The 15,939-nt window shown below is 47.9% G+C and overlaps 1 protein-coding gene across 4 annotated transcripts in view; it reads left to right on the top strand.

Annotated features, from left to right (window-relative positions):
• The window catches only part of CTNND2 (catenin delta 2), an 886,119-nt gene extending 871,305 nt beyond the window's left edge, over positions 1 to 14,814 (top strand). For all 4 annotated transcript variants that reach the window (XM_064479567.1, XM_064479565.1, XM_064479566.1 and 1 more), the window contains 3 exons: positions 691 to 822; positions 6,264 to 6,337; positions 13,632 to 14,814. In XM_064479567.1, the coding sequence (XP_064335637.1) occupies positions 691 to 822; positions 6,264 to 6,337; positions 13,632 to 13,892 (467 nt within the window). In that variant the 3' untranslated portion in view covers positions 13,893 to 14,814. The remainder of the gene's footprint in view (positions 1 to 690; positions 823 to 6,263; positions 6,338 to 13,631) is intronic.
• Positions 14,815 to 15,939: the final 1,125 nt, after the last annotated feature.

The raw sequence follows: 15,939 nt of genomic DNA, 5'->3' as shown, positions 1-15,939 counted from the left end.
GTGCGAGGCGTGTGTGAGAGATGGCTGGGGCATTTGAGTTGGGGCGAGGATATGCCTCAGGAGAAGGGCATGCCCCCGGCCCAGCCCCTGTAGGCTAAGGGAGACCTTGGCAGACAGGGTGATTTTGGCCCCACAAATCCTTCTCTGGGGGAGACTTGCTTCCTCTGCCTTCCTTTAGGGCAGTTTCAGCGAGAATCAATATTTAAGTAAAGCTGCATCTCTTTTAATCAGAGGTTCTTCGATATCCGTAATAGCACCTCTGAAACATATCTAAAGTTTAAAGAAGGAAAGAAGGAAAAAAAAGGGAGGGAGGGGAAAGGAAAGAAAAGAGAGAAAGAGAAACACAGAAACCAAGATGAATCTCATTCTTAAAACTGTCCCGTACACCTTGAGTGGGTCACATGCCCGCAAGGATGTCTGTCTAAGGCAGATGGTCCCAGGATACAGCCCGTACTTATTCCCTGCCTCCAAGTGTGTGTCCCCTTAACTATAAAGCTCCAGGTGACATGGAGGAAGGGCAGGATGGGAAAGACCAGGGGCAAAGGAACAAAGGTGAAACCTGGTAGGTGCGTGTACGCATGGTGATATTTGCTGAGCCAGGTGCCCTTCTGACTTTACCTGTTTGTTTGAAAAGCTCCGCGTGCCATGGCATGAGATGCTGAGAGTCACCCTTTCGATTTCTTTATGTAGCAAGTGCCCCAGCTTCACCTCGGGAAATGATCAGCCTCAAAGAAAGGAAAACGGACTATGAGTCCACTGGCAGCAACGCCACTTACCACGGACCTAAAGGAGAACACACTTCCAGGAAAGACACCATGACAGGTGAGCTCAGCCGTGTGCGGGTCGGTCCTCCTCCGAGCTGGTGACCTGACCTGGGACAGGGCGGAGGGCTGGCACCTGGGGCTTCAGCCGTGCTTGGCAGCTCTTAGGGCTGACGGCCAAGATGCCCAGGGACTGGAGATGAGGGGATGAAGCCAGCGGTGTCACAGTGGAGCGTCTGATTCCTGAAATTGCCAAGAGGAAATGTTCTCTACGTGCACTTTCTCCCCAGTCTTTCTTTCCCTGCCCCTTTCCTTCTCCTTTGCCCGGCTCATGACAGTCTCTCAAGTTAGAGGAAGAGGTCACCAGAGATTTCGTCTTCATTGGCGTAACCCAGGGCAGCAGGTGCTGTGGAACCATGCTTTGCCCATTAGGAAGGGGGAAGAGAAAGAGGATGAGAAAAAGAGGGGAGAGGAGCCAGGCAAGAGGGTTTCAGGAAATTCGTAGACCTGCTATTGAGATGTTTTCTCCTCTTGACATGAAACCAACCTTTTGCCTTGACAGACTAACTCCCTGGAAGATTCATTAGAAACGCAGACCTCAGTTTCCCCGAGGAGCCATTGACCTTTCATGCCCTTCATCCTCCCCTCCTCACACACGCCCATTGCCTCTCCTTTCTTATCAGCTGGGATTCTATGGAGGCCAAAACTGGTACCCTTGCCACTGAGCGTGCCCAGCCCAGCATGCCTGATAGCCAGCCTTGCCCTCGGCTCTCCTCACACTCTCCGCAGCTCTCCTTGGAGTGGGGCTCGATGTCCACACTCATCATCCCCTCCAGGCTCCCCACACTCCTCCCTCCCATCCTGGCTTGCCCCTCCTCCGAGAAGCAGGGCCTGGCGGTGTTGATGTAGGGGGAATTACACCTTGAAAGCAGCCGCCAGAACTGTCAGGACCTCTGATGGGGGACGCCACACCCTCCTTTGCCACAGGGATGTGGAGATGGGCCCTGCCTGAAAAATAGGCCATGAGGACTTTAACAGAACAGGACCAGATTAGGGCATTCATAAAACTGGGGTACATAAGGGGTACAAACCTTAACGACACCGAGACCCTCTTACAGGAGAATCTTAAAGGCAGAAAGTGCATTTCTCTGATATTGTTTAGACGTAGACCTGCAGGGAAGCAAAACGGACAAACTGGGTGATACATTAAGACGCCTTCCAGTCCCAGGATGTCTAGGATACATTTCTCTAATGGTAACTGTGTTGACCTCGGAGGCAGTGTTTTCCGTGGTGCCTCTACCTGGCTGCATAAAGAGAAACATTGCAAACAGGTGCTTGTGGTCCCCACCCCCAGCTCAGTGCACACTCCTTCCACCAGGCAACGCCTCACCCCATGCCTGTGGGAAAGCTGAGCTCATCGTGTGGGACACACCTAAGGGCTCTCATGCTCGGGTTCTAGTTCCCCCGTAAATGTTGCCCCCGTTGTAGACGAACACGAACAAAGAAGGTTATGAATCTGAATGACGAGTCCCTAGTGTTGAGCCGTTTAGAATCCAATTTGTACTGATTATTCCGGAGCCATGGTGACACCAAATTCACCTGACCCGTTCATTTCTCGATTATTAACGCCCTAGGTGGCCACATCACCGGCAGGCTGGGAAGAGAAATTGAAAATATAATTACAAGAGTAATTGTGAAATAGACTGTATTGTTATTATTTAAGTTTATCTTTTCTCTGTAACTCTCTTACCAAGTAGAATTATTCAGGAGGCTTTTCAGTGTGGGTGTGTTTATGCTGAAATAGTTCCGATGCTACATGATCAGGCCCTACACGCATCACAAAATAAAAAGTAAAATCTAGCATGTTTCCAGATGTTTAATCTTCCTAGTAAATGGAAGGGACCTTGACAGCCCCCATATTGAGATCTGTGTAATTTTTTCAAACTTACTTAGAGGTTTAAATGCTTTTCTCTAACTTACTTCAACATGCAATTCAAAACTCCACTATCAGTCACATGGCAAGCTTAGAAGAACACTGAGATTGTTACTGAATAATATTTTTATACAGGAAGATTCCCTGTAAGCTGACGAGTTCCGTGTAAAAGTTAGTTGTTATTCTCACAGTGATGGTGCTGGTGGTGCTGGTGATGGGGCTGGTGCTGGTGATGGAGGAGATGATGGTGGTGGATTGATGGTGGTGCTGATGGAGGTGATGGTGGTGGAGGTGATGGTGGTGGTGATTGTGATAGTGGTGGTGATGGAGGATGGAGGTGGTGCTGATGGAGGTGATGGTGGTGGAGGTGATGGTGGTGGTGATTGTGATAGTGGTGGTGATGGAGGAGATGGTTGGTGGTGATGGAGGTGATGGTGGTGGTGATGGAGGAGGTGATGGTGGAGGTGATGGAGGAGGTGATGGTGGTGGTGATGGAGGAGGTGTTGATGGGAGGGGTATTGGGAGTGCGGGTGGCAGAGATAAGGGTGTTGGCGGTGAGACCGGTGGGTGTGTTTGCCCCCTTCTGCGGCAGTATGAGTAAGTCCGCAGCCAAGCCGAGTGGAAGCCGACATTCCACATGGGAATGAAAATGATGGATTGCAGCCCCTACTCTGCAGCACTTCAGCAAACGCCCATGATTCAAGCGTTTACTCTCAGCTCAAATTTCTTCTGACTTCCGCATCAAAAGCAGTACTTTTCCTCACTCACCAATAACAGGGGACACTTAAAGCTCAGCACATTGAAAAATAGCTGAAAAATTGCCATCTTCCTTGCTTCTCAGGCATCAGAGGATGGCCTACCGTTTCCCCCAAAGGAAGCACTCCCTCTGCTGTGGGAAAACCATGAGAAACTTTCGCCCTCAGAATGCAACTTGCAGAAGCTTTGAAGTAAAAAGCAGGTCCTTGCTTGGGTCATAATCTCCTTCTTGAGCTCTTAGAAATGCAGATCTTTTGAGATTTTTATTCCAGGCTTCCCCCCCCCCCGCCCCCACCAGTCTTTTCTGTATTCACTTTCTAGCTTAGATGGAGTCTCTTAAAATGTCTTCTCTCCTTAGCGTTTCTCTGCAGCCGAGGAGTCCTCAGAAAGCCCGCATCAGCTGTTCATTCAGGCATGCAGAGCTGTTACAGTGCTTCTGGAGGTCGTGATTCCCCAGGAACACGATGTGTTCAGAAGCACGTGTGACAGGAGGGCGTGTGAGCCCGGGAGCTCCGCAGCCTGACTTGAAAATTCACCCGGGGATTTTGCCCTCCCAGCCGAGCTTCCCAAATGCCTTTCCACCCAGTGGTCTATTCTGTTTTTGTCAGTGTCTCTCTTAGGCCTTTTAAAGCCATTTTAATCTTCAGTATGTTGATTCAGTCGGAAATTGGGGCCTATACGAAAACAGAAAGGCATTTCTCTATGAGTCTACTCTTAGGGCAGACGTACAGGGGGCAGAGCATCCGTGAAGACATCAGCTTCCTGTGTCTGCAAAGGCCACAGGTTCAAGCTCAGCTCCACAGTCTCCTTTAAATAGGCGAAGTGCACCAAAGAGCAGGAGGAGAGAACTTCCAGCAGAAACATTTTTACCTCAGAAGCCACAAGCACGACGGGGAGGGAGGCCAAGGCTATGATCACATTCTATCAAAAAAAAATGCATGTTATTCTGAGTAACGTGGAAAACACTTCACCTTGTCCTTGAAGTGACATCTTCCATCAGCATTAGAATTCTAGTTCTGAAGGCAGATTTTTCTAAGGCTGACTCATTCATTCATTCACTCAGCAAGTAAAGCACTCACTCTGAGCACCCCCCGGGCACTGTCCCAGATGCTGGGGAAGCCTGCAGAGGCGGCAGGACACGCCAGTCTCCATCCTCATGGAGCTGCTTGTCTCGTAGGTGAAGTGGGGTAACACACATGGTAAACAATAGAACAAACTCGCTGAAGGTAACAGCACCAGGCATTGAATGTGATGGAGGAAATAAACAGGGCAACGAGGTAAAGGGCGCCAGGTGGGCGGGGTTACCCTAACTAACATGGTCAAAGGGGAGACATTTGAGCTGAAACTCGAATACCAGCAAGGAGAGGCAGTCCAGAGTCCGAGGAAGCAAGTTCCAGGCAGAAGAATCAGCCAAGTCCACTGTCCCTGCGGTGAAGCGAACTTGGACGCTCAAGCCAGGAAGGAGGGCCAGCACAGCCAGAGCTCCCTGCACGAGGGAAGAAGAACCCGAGATGCCGCAGGAAGTTAGGCAGAGGCCCGATCCCACAGAGCCTCAGGGACCGTAACGGGAGCTTGACTTTTACCATAATCACGGTGGGCAGGGCACTGGAGGGGCATAATCCAGTCTGTCTAAAGAGATGATCACTCAGCTGTTGGGAATGAGATCGACGGAGGGTCGGGGTTGGGCAGCGTGGAAGCCAGGCTGTTGAGGAGGACTGTACAGTGGTGGCCCAGGCAAGGGATGGGAGTTTCCACAGTAATGCGGAGACAGAAATGATGTGCTTACAGCCAGAGTCTGCAAGAGGGGTCTTTTAAGTGGAAAATGGGCTCTCAGTTCTCTGTTCTAAGCAAGATTTCCCAAAAGGAGTTTTATTGCCCAGCTATGATGTGCTTTTAATAACAATCATGGGTGGAATGAGAGATTATACTGACTTGGTGTCTAGAGTGGCCTGTATCTGTGTGAGAATAGATGGTGTGTTCTCCTATTTCATGATCCCATAGATACTGGAAGCAAACAAGAAGCTTTTCTTGATATTTAGAGTGTTTTAGACCCGATGACACTCGACAGTATTTTCCAGGGCTTTCTTAAACCATGACCTTTAAGCAGCTATGCGGGAGTCTTGCCCTGGCCCTCCCTCTGGGCCTACTGCAGGAGGCTCGAGGGCTACAGGCGAGAACGCTGGCAGGCGGGCACCTTTCCCAGGACTTTGGAAGCTGCTGGCAACTAGAGGAGACCTTCCTTCCTTTCCTCCAGACCCCGGGATGGTCACGGGACAGAGTGGGGGGCTTCCGTCTCTGTGCTGAACAGGATTCCAAAGTTGCAGCCGCCCAGACACGCAGGGCAAAGGCAGGCGCTGCTTCCTGCCCATCCTTCAGGCCTTTGAGAAATGAACTGTCTCAGAGATAATCAAGCACTTCTGTGTGCCCAAATTAGAAATTTCATCCTTGTCCTTCTCCAGCTAAAAACTAAGCGGCTAGTCCGGATGCCTGCATGCTTCAATGCAGGGGACAAGCTTTTATTATCCCTCAGTTTTCACCAGCAAAGAAGGTAGTGGAGCCGGCAGGATGACCATCTGTCCGCTGCACCTGCCCTGACCCTGTCTATGGGCTGAACATTACTGCAAGAGGCAGACACATTCGGGGAATTTTATAGAATAACTGTTCTCCTTTCTTAATCTCTGTATGTACAATGACGTGTTCGGGGCCAGGGCATTGCTTCCACGTGGCATGGTCCACGAGGCTCCGAGAACCATCCTTCCTCCCTTGACATCTTGCTTCCGTTGCTAATACTTTTGTTTCCCTTTGGCTTTCAGCTCAGAATACTGGAATTTCCACTTTGTACAGGAATTCATATGGTGCGCCCGCTGAAGACATCAAACACAACCAGGTAAAGGAGAGGCAGCATGTTTGCACCCGTGCTCCCCTTTGACTCATGTGAAATATCTCGGGGCTGTACAAAACACGCTGGCTTCTATTTAACATGTGAAAACCTGAAAAAATAGCATTGCCTGCTGCTCTTGGCTCACATGTGACACAGCGTACGCGTGGTCAGTGGCAGTCATCAGAACAGCCTCAAATTTGACAACAGTCTTTGATTTCACCACAACCATGTGCTGTATCTGTTGGTAGAGAGCAAGTTTTCTACTGGGATGCAAAACCTGAAAGAAAGCCCCAGATTTACAAATGTAAGATGCTGGTTACTAGACAGGTTGTGTAATAACTAGACATGGATCAAGTAGCTCCTGTAACCCAGCTAGTCCTCATTCGGAAGAGAGCATGCATTATCCACGGCAATTACCAATAAAACAGACACACCGAGCTCAGCGTGAACTACAGAACAGAAGGCATCGCACTGTGCCTCGCTGCCCAGGCTAGTGGCGGAACCAGCAGCGACAAAATCACTTGGGGGCTTGTTAGAAACGCAGAAGAGATGCTTCACTGACCCCTAACCCTAACCCTAACCCTTTCAGGGTCTTCTCCATCAGAGAGGCATTTTATCAAGATGTCTGGGTGATTCGTGTGCACATTCACACGTGAGGGGCCCCGGCCAGTAGATACTTAAAGGATCGATCTGTGTTTGTGTGTATGTTATATTCAGCAAATATTCGTAGAAGGCTCATTTTCCTTGTGGTTCTACAGGAACCATAAAAGCAAAAGGGCACAGCCTCTGCGCCTTTATTGATCGACCACTTCATGCTTTTCCTTCCCCATGGCGGTCATCCCAGAAAGACTGACGTTCTTTATAACCGTTGACTCCTGATCACTGTTACCAGGACTGGCTTCTGCAGGTGCTGTAGATTTCCGCCGTACGTCAGGAAAGTTGTACTGAAAAGATAAACCTGGAAGCTGTTTGTTTGATCACAGTGAAAAGATGAAAGTAAACACGGAAGGGAAATGTGCTGTTCCTGAACAGTTCTTGCCACCCAGCAGGGCAGCATCTTTGAAAAGGAAAGAAACTCCCTTGTAGCAGGTGGAATGACTGGTACAGGACTATTTCTAAGGGAGGAAGGGGGAGGACACAGTTCTAGTGTTTTGCTAAAAGCAGAGAAGCCAGTGAATACATAAACAGGGGCATGAGCTCTAGACAGGAGGTCCCTGGGGGTGGCCCCCAGCTATTCAGAGGTCCACGTGCCTGCCCAGACATAAAGGAAAATGGAAATGCCGACCCTAATCATGGAAACCAATGCTTTTTCTTTTAGCAAATGTCAGGTACAGGGAGCCAATCATCTCAAGCTCTTACAGACATTGCCAGGATGTCACAGGACCCTGGTTTTGCATCCAAGAGTGTAAGATGGGTCTTTAGTTTCCATAGATTAAGAGAAGCTCATCACCAGAACCCTCCTGTTCTACATCAGTCTCTCTCTCCAGGGGATCCCACTACTGCTGGCAGTGAAGAAGCACCCTGGTGTGGCCCAGGGTCCTGGCATCCCACAGTGTGGCTGCAGTAGATTCCAAAGGACTGCTTGCAATCTAGACTTCAAGGACAGTCCATAATCGTTCCAAGAGGCACATCCTTTTTACCCCAGCCTATTCTGAGCATTTAAGAACATTGGCATCAATGCACTAAGACGGCCTCCCTGCCGTGAGGGTGAGCACTGCCTTCTTCCCAGGATGCCCCAGAATGTTCTCAGCTCCACCTCAGTGTGAAACATCAAGGCCATAGTGTCCCAGGCGAATGTGCTGAGACCAAGTCTGGATGGAGGACAAGCTCTGAGCCACTTGTCAGCACAGGGGACACCTTACAGGCAGGCTCCTGACAGAGCTGAGCCCCATGGCCAGAGCTCAGCACCGTCATCATTCCCTGCGCTGGTCCAGCAAAGGGAAGGGGGCAACTGGGCAGGCAACTCCATCCTAATACCAAGAAACATTTTTTAAATGTCCATGAAAGAGAAAATTTTTTAACCTAAAAAAATCTCCCAGGAATCATTATAATACTCCAGTGACTCGGGGAGAAGAGATAAAGCATTTGACTTATTTTGGACTCTGATTGGAGTAAGCTTTGACTCTACCTGCAGCTTTCCCTCTTGGGAATTCAGTGACGTAAGACCATCCTAACCATTCAAAAGAGTTGGCAGTTTGGTCCCCTTCTAGTTGGGTGGGTCTGGAGACGACCTTGTAAACAGTATCTGTGATCTGGATCCTCTGCCCATGGGAGCACGTTCGGCTGTCCCTGGTGGCTTTTGTTTTTAGAACTTTCCTGGGTCAAAAGTCACCTCACAGCCTCTCAGTATCAGGCCAGCTTGAAAATTTTAACCAAGAGGGATGTCCTGGGGTCCATTTAGTTTCGGTGTCAAAGCTGGACCTCAGGCTTTGCAGAGGAGGATGGATAGAGATTCATTCTAGAGAAGAAGTGATTCCCCAAGGGAAACCAGTTTCAGAGGGATCTCTGGGCCAAGGCGAAAGACAAGAGATCTGAAAATAAAGCAACAGCCCTGGAGGCACGGCCGAGCAAGAGGGTGGCCAGGGCAAGAGCTGTGAGCCAGGCTTTCCCTGTCTCAGCAGAAAGGCAGTCCAGGGGCCACTCAGCTGTGACACTCCCCGCATGACTACCTGCCACCCAAGTCTCAATTTCAATGAATTCTCAAGCTTAAGGACTCCTAGAAGAAACAACCAATAGTGGGAAATTAGGGTTCAAAAGAGTTGGCAATTTGGTCCCCTTCTAGTTGAGCAATACTTGGTTTTTATGTTTGGGGTTGGCAGGTCACAGACATCATTTTCAGAGTTAAGTGCTTAAACGCTCCAAAAAGCCTACTGAACGGCCACCAGTACGTCCTGTACTGATAAAGAAAAATAGCATATTTAACGGTGTCCTGCTGGCAATAGGATTTTTGTTCATAATCTTGAAACAGAGGGATTGGTGTTTCGTTGACCAGTATTCAAATTATTACTGATGACGACAAAAACAGCACCTCAAGTTCCTCGTTGGTGTCCTCAGCCCTGCTGTCGGGGGCAGGGTGGGTAAAGTTAGCCCCAGCGCTGGGGAAATCGGGGTTCAAGGAGGGTAAGGGTTTGTCCTCAGTCACCTTAAGAAGCTAGAGAGACAGACTCCAGCCTGGTTCTTCTGCCCTCCCGTTCTACGTGCCCTGCTCTGTATCAGGGTCCTCAGATCTATCCGAGCGTGAGTCAGAATCCCCAGGAAGGATGTTAAACACAGAATACTGGACCCCCAGCCCAGAATTTGTGATTCAGTAAGTCTGGGGTGAGACCCAATAACTTGCACCTCTAACTCTGAGGTGCTGCGGGTGCTCCTGCCGGGGACCACACTTTGAGAACCACTGAGCCTGACCACACGGCCTCCTTCATTGTACAGTGACGCCCTGAGTCTTCGGTGAGGAATCACAAAGAAGTCTTCTGTCGTGCTACAGAGTAGGGAGGTGGAGAAGGGGCATGGTCATTCCTAACTTAAACTATACATTCTACTACTGAGGAAAACGTTCAGCAAGGATGACTTTTACATGAGCGAGTGCCACAGGACAAATCACCAAAAGCGTGGACCCCAGCGATGGTGCTGCGAGCCGGCTGGTCATACCCATCCTTCCCAGAGAGGTCGCTGCCTTAAGCCAAAGCAGGCAGCAGCCTCAGGCTCCTCGGATGGGCCAGGGCTTCTCCGGACCACAGCGGACACTCAGATTCAGAATCACCACTGCTGTATAGGAGCATTGTTCCACTTCCTTCACAGAGGTCTGGTTTTCTGTGCCATGTTAAGAAAAAATGCATTTATTTTAGTTCCTTGTATTTGGGAACATTTCATTTGCCTAATTTTGAACACTGTCAGATATTCTCTTAGGGCAAATTATGAAACCTGGCCAACATGTCTCCACTGTGAATGCATCTTACCAGCCAATGTCCATACTGCCAGGCCAGTGAGCAAATCTACTCTCCTTCAAGCACAGTTGTGCCACCATCAGCCCATCCTGGGTAGTTTGTTTCCACAAACTCCCAAAACAGCAGAACTCAGCCTTGGAAGGGGTTGATATGGGACTTCATGAACAATACAGATGAACTGAAGAAGGCAATTCCCCAAGATAAGAGACTAAAATAAGCTTGTGCCCAACCCCAAAACGTTCACCAACCAGAGAGAACAGTAAGAAATTTGAAACAGGTTGTGCAAAAAGAAAAAAAAGAGAGAGAGAGAAAGAAGGAAGGAAGAGAGAGAGAGAGAGAGAAAGGGAGGAAGGAAGGAAGGGAGGGAGGAAGGAAGGAAGGTAGGAAGGAAGGAAGGAAGGAAGGAAGGAAGGAAGGAAGGAAGGAAGGAAAAGGAAAGGAGAGGGGAGGGGAGGAGAGGAGAGGAGAGGAGAGGAGAGGAGAGGAGAGGAGAGGAAGGAAAGGAAAGGAAAGGAAAGGAAAGGAAAGGAAAGGAAAGGAAAAGAAAGGAGGGCCACCAGCCACCATGGAGGAGACCACAAGTCTTGTAAGTACCTTCCCCAGCAGACCGTCCAAGCTCCGGCACTGCCTCCTCTGGCCACCGAGAGCAGCACAGAGAAGTGCTCAAGATCTCTTCTTGGTCTCCTTTGTCCACTGGCCTCCCTTCTTATCACAGAGTCTGGAGTCAACTCAACTGAGTCTGTGCTCGTGTCTCGGAAAGAAGGTGGACTTTGGAGTCAGCCAGATTTGCATTTACATCCCAGCCTCACACCACCACTAGCCGTGGCATCCTACAGAAGTGTCTTAACTTCTCTGACCTTCAGTTTCTTCATCTCTAAAGTGGGAACTAGGTGGATAATTGATGGGAAGAAAGAAAGAGAGAAAGGGAGGGAGGGAGAGAAGGAGATAGATAAATAGGTAGATGATGGATGGATGGATAGCTATAGATAGACAGAAACACACATACATATATGTAGAGATACATACCTATATAGACATATACAGATTAGACAAAAAAAGAATTTGTTAAATGTTAAATATAATGCCCACTGAAATAGAAACAGTAAATTCTAGTTCCCTCCCTGCGTAATTTTTCCAGACCTCCCAGCTCTCACCCCCTGTGTGCTTTTCATGTGGGTAGCAGCACCCGGTTGGAGTGGAGAGGTTCAACAGAGCACTCTGTTCTCCAAAGAATGGCAAAGGGCCCTCTAGCCTATCCCAGCACTCGGGGAGCCCTGGGCTCAGCAACGCTGAAGTGCAGCCCTCAGTGACCCCTCACGCCTGGGCTCATGGTTAACGCACGTTTGTGTTCTGTGGGCTTTGACATGTAGACAGAAACCTCATGCATTCAGCCACCACTAACTGGAGGTGTGGGACGTCCTGGACAGCAGCTGTGATGAAGTTCATACCTCTTTGAAGAGCAGGTCGATGATGAGGGTGAATCAATGACATAATAAAGAGGGAGTTTCACTCCCTTGAGAGAAGAATTATGGGCAGGCTGTTAGATGCGTCCATTTACACACAGCGTGCTAATTACAAATCATTATCGGTTAACTCAGACCAATCACTAGAAGATGTTTCCACGCTGAACCTTAGTTACATTAACACAGAATTACCGGATCTGCTGGAAAGCGATCAAACTGCGCTTATGTAGGAGTGTTCCATCAGTCCCAGCAGACCTCCCCGCCCTGAGGCATTGCACGTGAGGAGCTCTGTGGATGTCACCACGCACTGTCTAGAGGGATGGCCCTCACCCCATGCCTTGGCGGGTGTCCTCACTGTCGGGGCATGGTGTGTAGGAAGGGACCCCGGAGGCAGTGGGGAGAGGGGGATAGCCAGGCTCCCACATACAAATGCTAATGATCAGCTGTGAACATTCTTTGTGTTCCTGTCCTTCAGGCCAGGCAGAGGGAACTAATTCTACACTTCACGTATCCTGAAGGCTCCTGTGACCCCTTGAGCCCCTCAAGACCCCCTCCATCAGACAGTAACCTGCAGAGGACAGGAGTGAGAACAGGGAGCACTGAAGTGCGCTGGGGACATTGGACAATTCTGAAGACCCCTCTCCCCTAACCAAAGGCTTCAAAATTCCACATTATTCTTAATTGAACCCAGTTAGGAAACGTTTTGGTCCTCCAGAGGGTAGACTATTTGGAGAGGGTTCCCTCTTATTATGTGATTCTCTGTGTATCCTTCTAAGACTGTGGTACCTGGTCATTTAGGCAGGTGTGATGGGATGGCCCTCACTACTCAGAAGCCTCCATCCTGCAGACGTACTGCTCTCAGCCCTCCCTCTGTGCTGGCGGGAAGATACCCAAAGGGCCCTTGGACCGTGCACGGCTTCACTTTCTCTTTGCCTGGCTTCCAGCACCTAGACGTGATGGGGAGACGCAGGAAGGGTGAATATAAACCCCTCGTGTTCTGTAGCGTCTGGTGAGCGCCTCTTTGATTTAAAAGAGGTTATCTAGTCAGATGGTTCAGCTGTTACAACTGCTTTGGCAATTTCTCAAAAAGTTAAATGTAGAATTCCCATCAGATCCAGCAATTCCACTTCTTGGAACATAACCCCCCAAAATTGAAAGCAGGGACTAAAACAGATACTGGTGCGCCAGGTTCATAGCAGCGTTATTCACAACAGTCAAAAGGTGGGAACAACCCAGTGTCATCAGCGGACGAGCGCGTAAACACACGTGGTCTCTCCATACAATGGAATATTACTCGGCCTTAAAAAGGGAGGAAAATCGGTCACATGCTACAACATGGATGAACCTTGATTTAAGGACATTATACGAAATGAAAGAAGCCAGACACAAAATGATGAATACTGTATTATTCCACTTATATAAGGTACCTAGACTAGTCAAATTTGTAGAGACAGAGAGCAGAGTGATGGTTGCCACAATCTGAGAAAAGAGGGGGATGGGGAGTTATGCTTCATGGAGACAGTTTTTATTTTGGATGATGAAAAGTTCTGAAAGTGTGGATAGTGGTGACAGTTGCATGTGCAATGAAGGTATTTAATCCCACTGAATTATACACTTAAAATTATCAAAATGGTAAATTTTATGTTATGTATACGTTACCATAATAATTGAAAAAAATCAGATCGTCTAGAATGATAGCACATGGACTCAGGAATCACCTTTAAAAAGGGAAGTCATTGAGCAGCTGGCAGTCTCTGGAGAAGTGTGGTGCCGGTGAATGCCTGGGGGACCGCCTGTACCTTGACTTCAAGGGAGGGTTGGGAGCATCCAGTAGTGTGAGGGAGGATCAAGGGAAAAGACACTAACTCCTGGTGGATCTTCCTTCCCGGGCAGGTTTCAGCACAGCCAGTCCCCCAGGAGCCCAGCAGAAAAGATTACGAGACCTACCAGCCGTTTCCAAATTCCACGAGAAACTATGACGAGTCCTTCTTCGAGGACCAGGTCCACCACCGCCCTCCTGCCAGCGAGTACACCATGCACCTGGGACTCAAGTCCACCGGCAACTACGTCGACTTCTACTCCGCTGCCCGTCCCTACAGTGAACTGAACTATGAAACGAGCCACTACCCGGCCTCCCCCGACTCCTGGGTGTGAGCAGGGAGGCACGCGGCGCCGGGAACAGTGCATGTGCATGCAGACCACAGACATTGCTTTTTTTTTTTTTTTTTTCCCCTGCAAATTTAGTTTGTTAAAGCCTGTTCCATAGGAAGGCTATGATAACCAGTAAGGAAATACTCAGAGCTATTTTAGAACGCTAAATGAGTTGAAAGCTAACTTGAAAGGCAGTAGAAAGCTAAAGTGAGCCTAAATCTGACATCACGCGACACTTTTGTAGGGCAGGCTGTAGGGTCTAAAAAGTGCTTTGCACCGAATGTGGCCGAAGGCAGCACAGGGGGCGGTCGGGGTGACGGGCGCGAGGGTTATAAGCACAGAGGCAGCGTAGCTCACACACTTCAGAGGGACGGCTTCTCACGCTTTGTTTACTCCCTTCGTCCGTTGTGATTCTAGGCTTCAAGTTGCATTGGGGTTCCTCTGTACAGCAAGACGTTTCTTGCCTTTTGTTAATGCGTTGTTGTAAAGTATTTGATGTACATTACAGATTAAAGAAGAAAAGCGCGTTGTGTATATTACACCGATGCCGCGGCGTTTCCTCATCTATGGTTCTAAATATTGCTTCAATTTCAAACTTTTGAAAGATGTATGGATTTCCAGGGTTTTTTTTTTTTCCTTTCTTTTCTTTCTCCCAGTATGTTTTAACAGAAAAAAAAATGGGGAAAAAAAGGAATATTTAGCAGTATTGTTCGTTCTGATATGTGACTTTGTTTGTGGCAACTAAGCAAGGTATTCAGCAGTTTCTGACAATTAACATACATCATTCCACACTCCTTGTCAACAAAGTGCTTTTTCACTGCCTAAAATTTTAGATGTAGATATTTGAAATAGATTTTTTCATTTATACCAGTTTTCTTTATGATGATACAGTGTTAAAAGAAAATAAATTACAATTGATCTGTCATCCATATTTGCTAAGAATGTCTGTTTCCAAGGACCTATCTTACAAAACACACATTCTTGCTCGTGTGTCTGTGCGTGTGTGGGTGTGTGTCCCTGTATGTGTAAAAATGACCTGTGTGAGATCTTATTTTGATAGAAACGACTTCATTTGCTGTTCATCTTGTACAAACTTTGTTTTTGGTTTTTAGTATAAATGTACATCAGTTTGTTCCTTTTGTACTCAATCTATTCTTCTGACCATCTAGTGACTCAGGATATTAGGCCAGCTGAAGTAAAGTTATAGGACTTCACCCATTCACACATTCTTGGATACCAACTCCTTCTACAGGCCCATTTCCTTCCATGTTTTATGCCCTCAGAACATGAGAAACCATGGCCAACTGAATAATTTCACATTGGGGCCAATTACTTGAACTATCCACAGAAAATGTAAACTGCTCGCCTTACTCCCCCCAGACTTTTTTGTTCATGTGGCAGGGAGCAGTAGACAATAATGGATTAGATGACTAAAATTGAACTTGAAGCTAATGTTAGAATAGTGGTTAACAGAACTAAGAAGTAAGGCTAACCATTCAAAAGAACACGGGCTGTGGGTAAATTAGCTTTGCTCTTTAGATGCAAGAGACTGAGGCCAGTGGGTGCCTAGTAAATGTTAACTGTTCTTGAAAAAATAAAAAATTCAATAACAAAAGAAACTGGCTGCCATCTTCCTTTAAAACTTTCTCCCCTTCACTCTGCATAGTTTAATTCAGCTCAAAGTCTAGAATTAATGGTTCTTTCTCCAAATTTAACAACAATCGGAAGATTTCTTGTTCATGCACATTTGTGCAAATGAAAAGCTAATTTCCAGAACAGAGCAATAGACAGAAATTTTCATATGAGCTGTCCTACAGTTACTTACAAGTTGGATCTTGTTGCACTATTTTCTATCAGAATACGCCTTTCTGGTTTCCTCGGACTGGAGGAACACTCCAGCCCCTGTACAGAGACATAAATATGTATCACCGATGGACAATGTTTCCACTTCATTCCTGTCATAGAATGAAATGGTAAAGTTCATCAAGGCAGCGATGTGGTATCAACACGACTTGTCTATAACTGAATAGCTGATTTAAATTTTTCCAAA

This window comes from Camelus dromedarius, chromosome 3, assembly GCF_036321535.1.
Source record: "Camelus dromedarius isolate mCamDro1 chromosome 3, mCamDro1.pat, whole genome shotgun sequence".
Classification (NCBI taxonomy): Eukaryota; Metazoa; Chordata; class Mammalia; order Artiodactyla; family Camelidae; genus Camelus; species Camelus dromedarius.
Note: the sequence above shows the minus strand (reverse complement) of the source record. Positions and strands in the feature narration are given on the sequence as shown.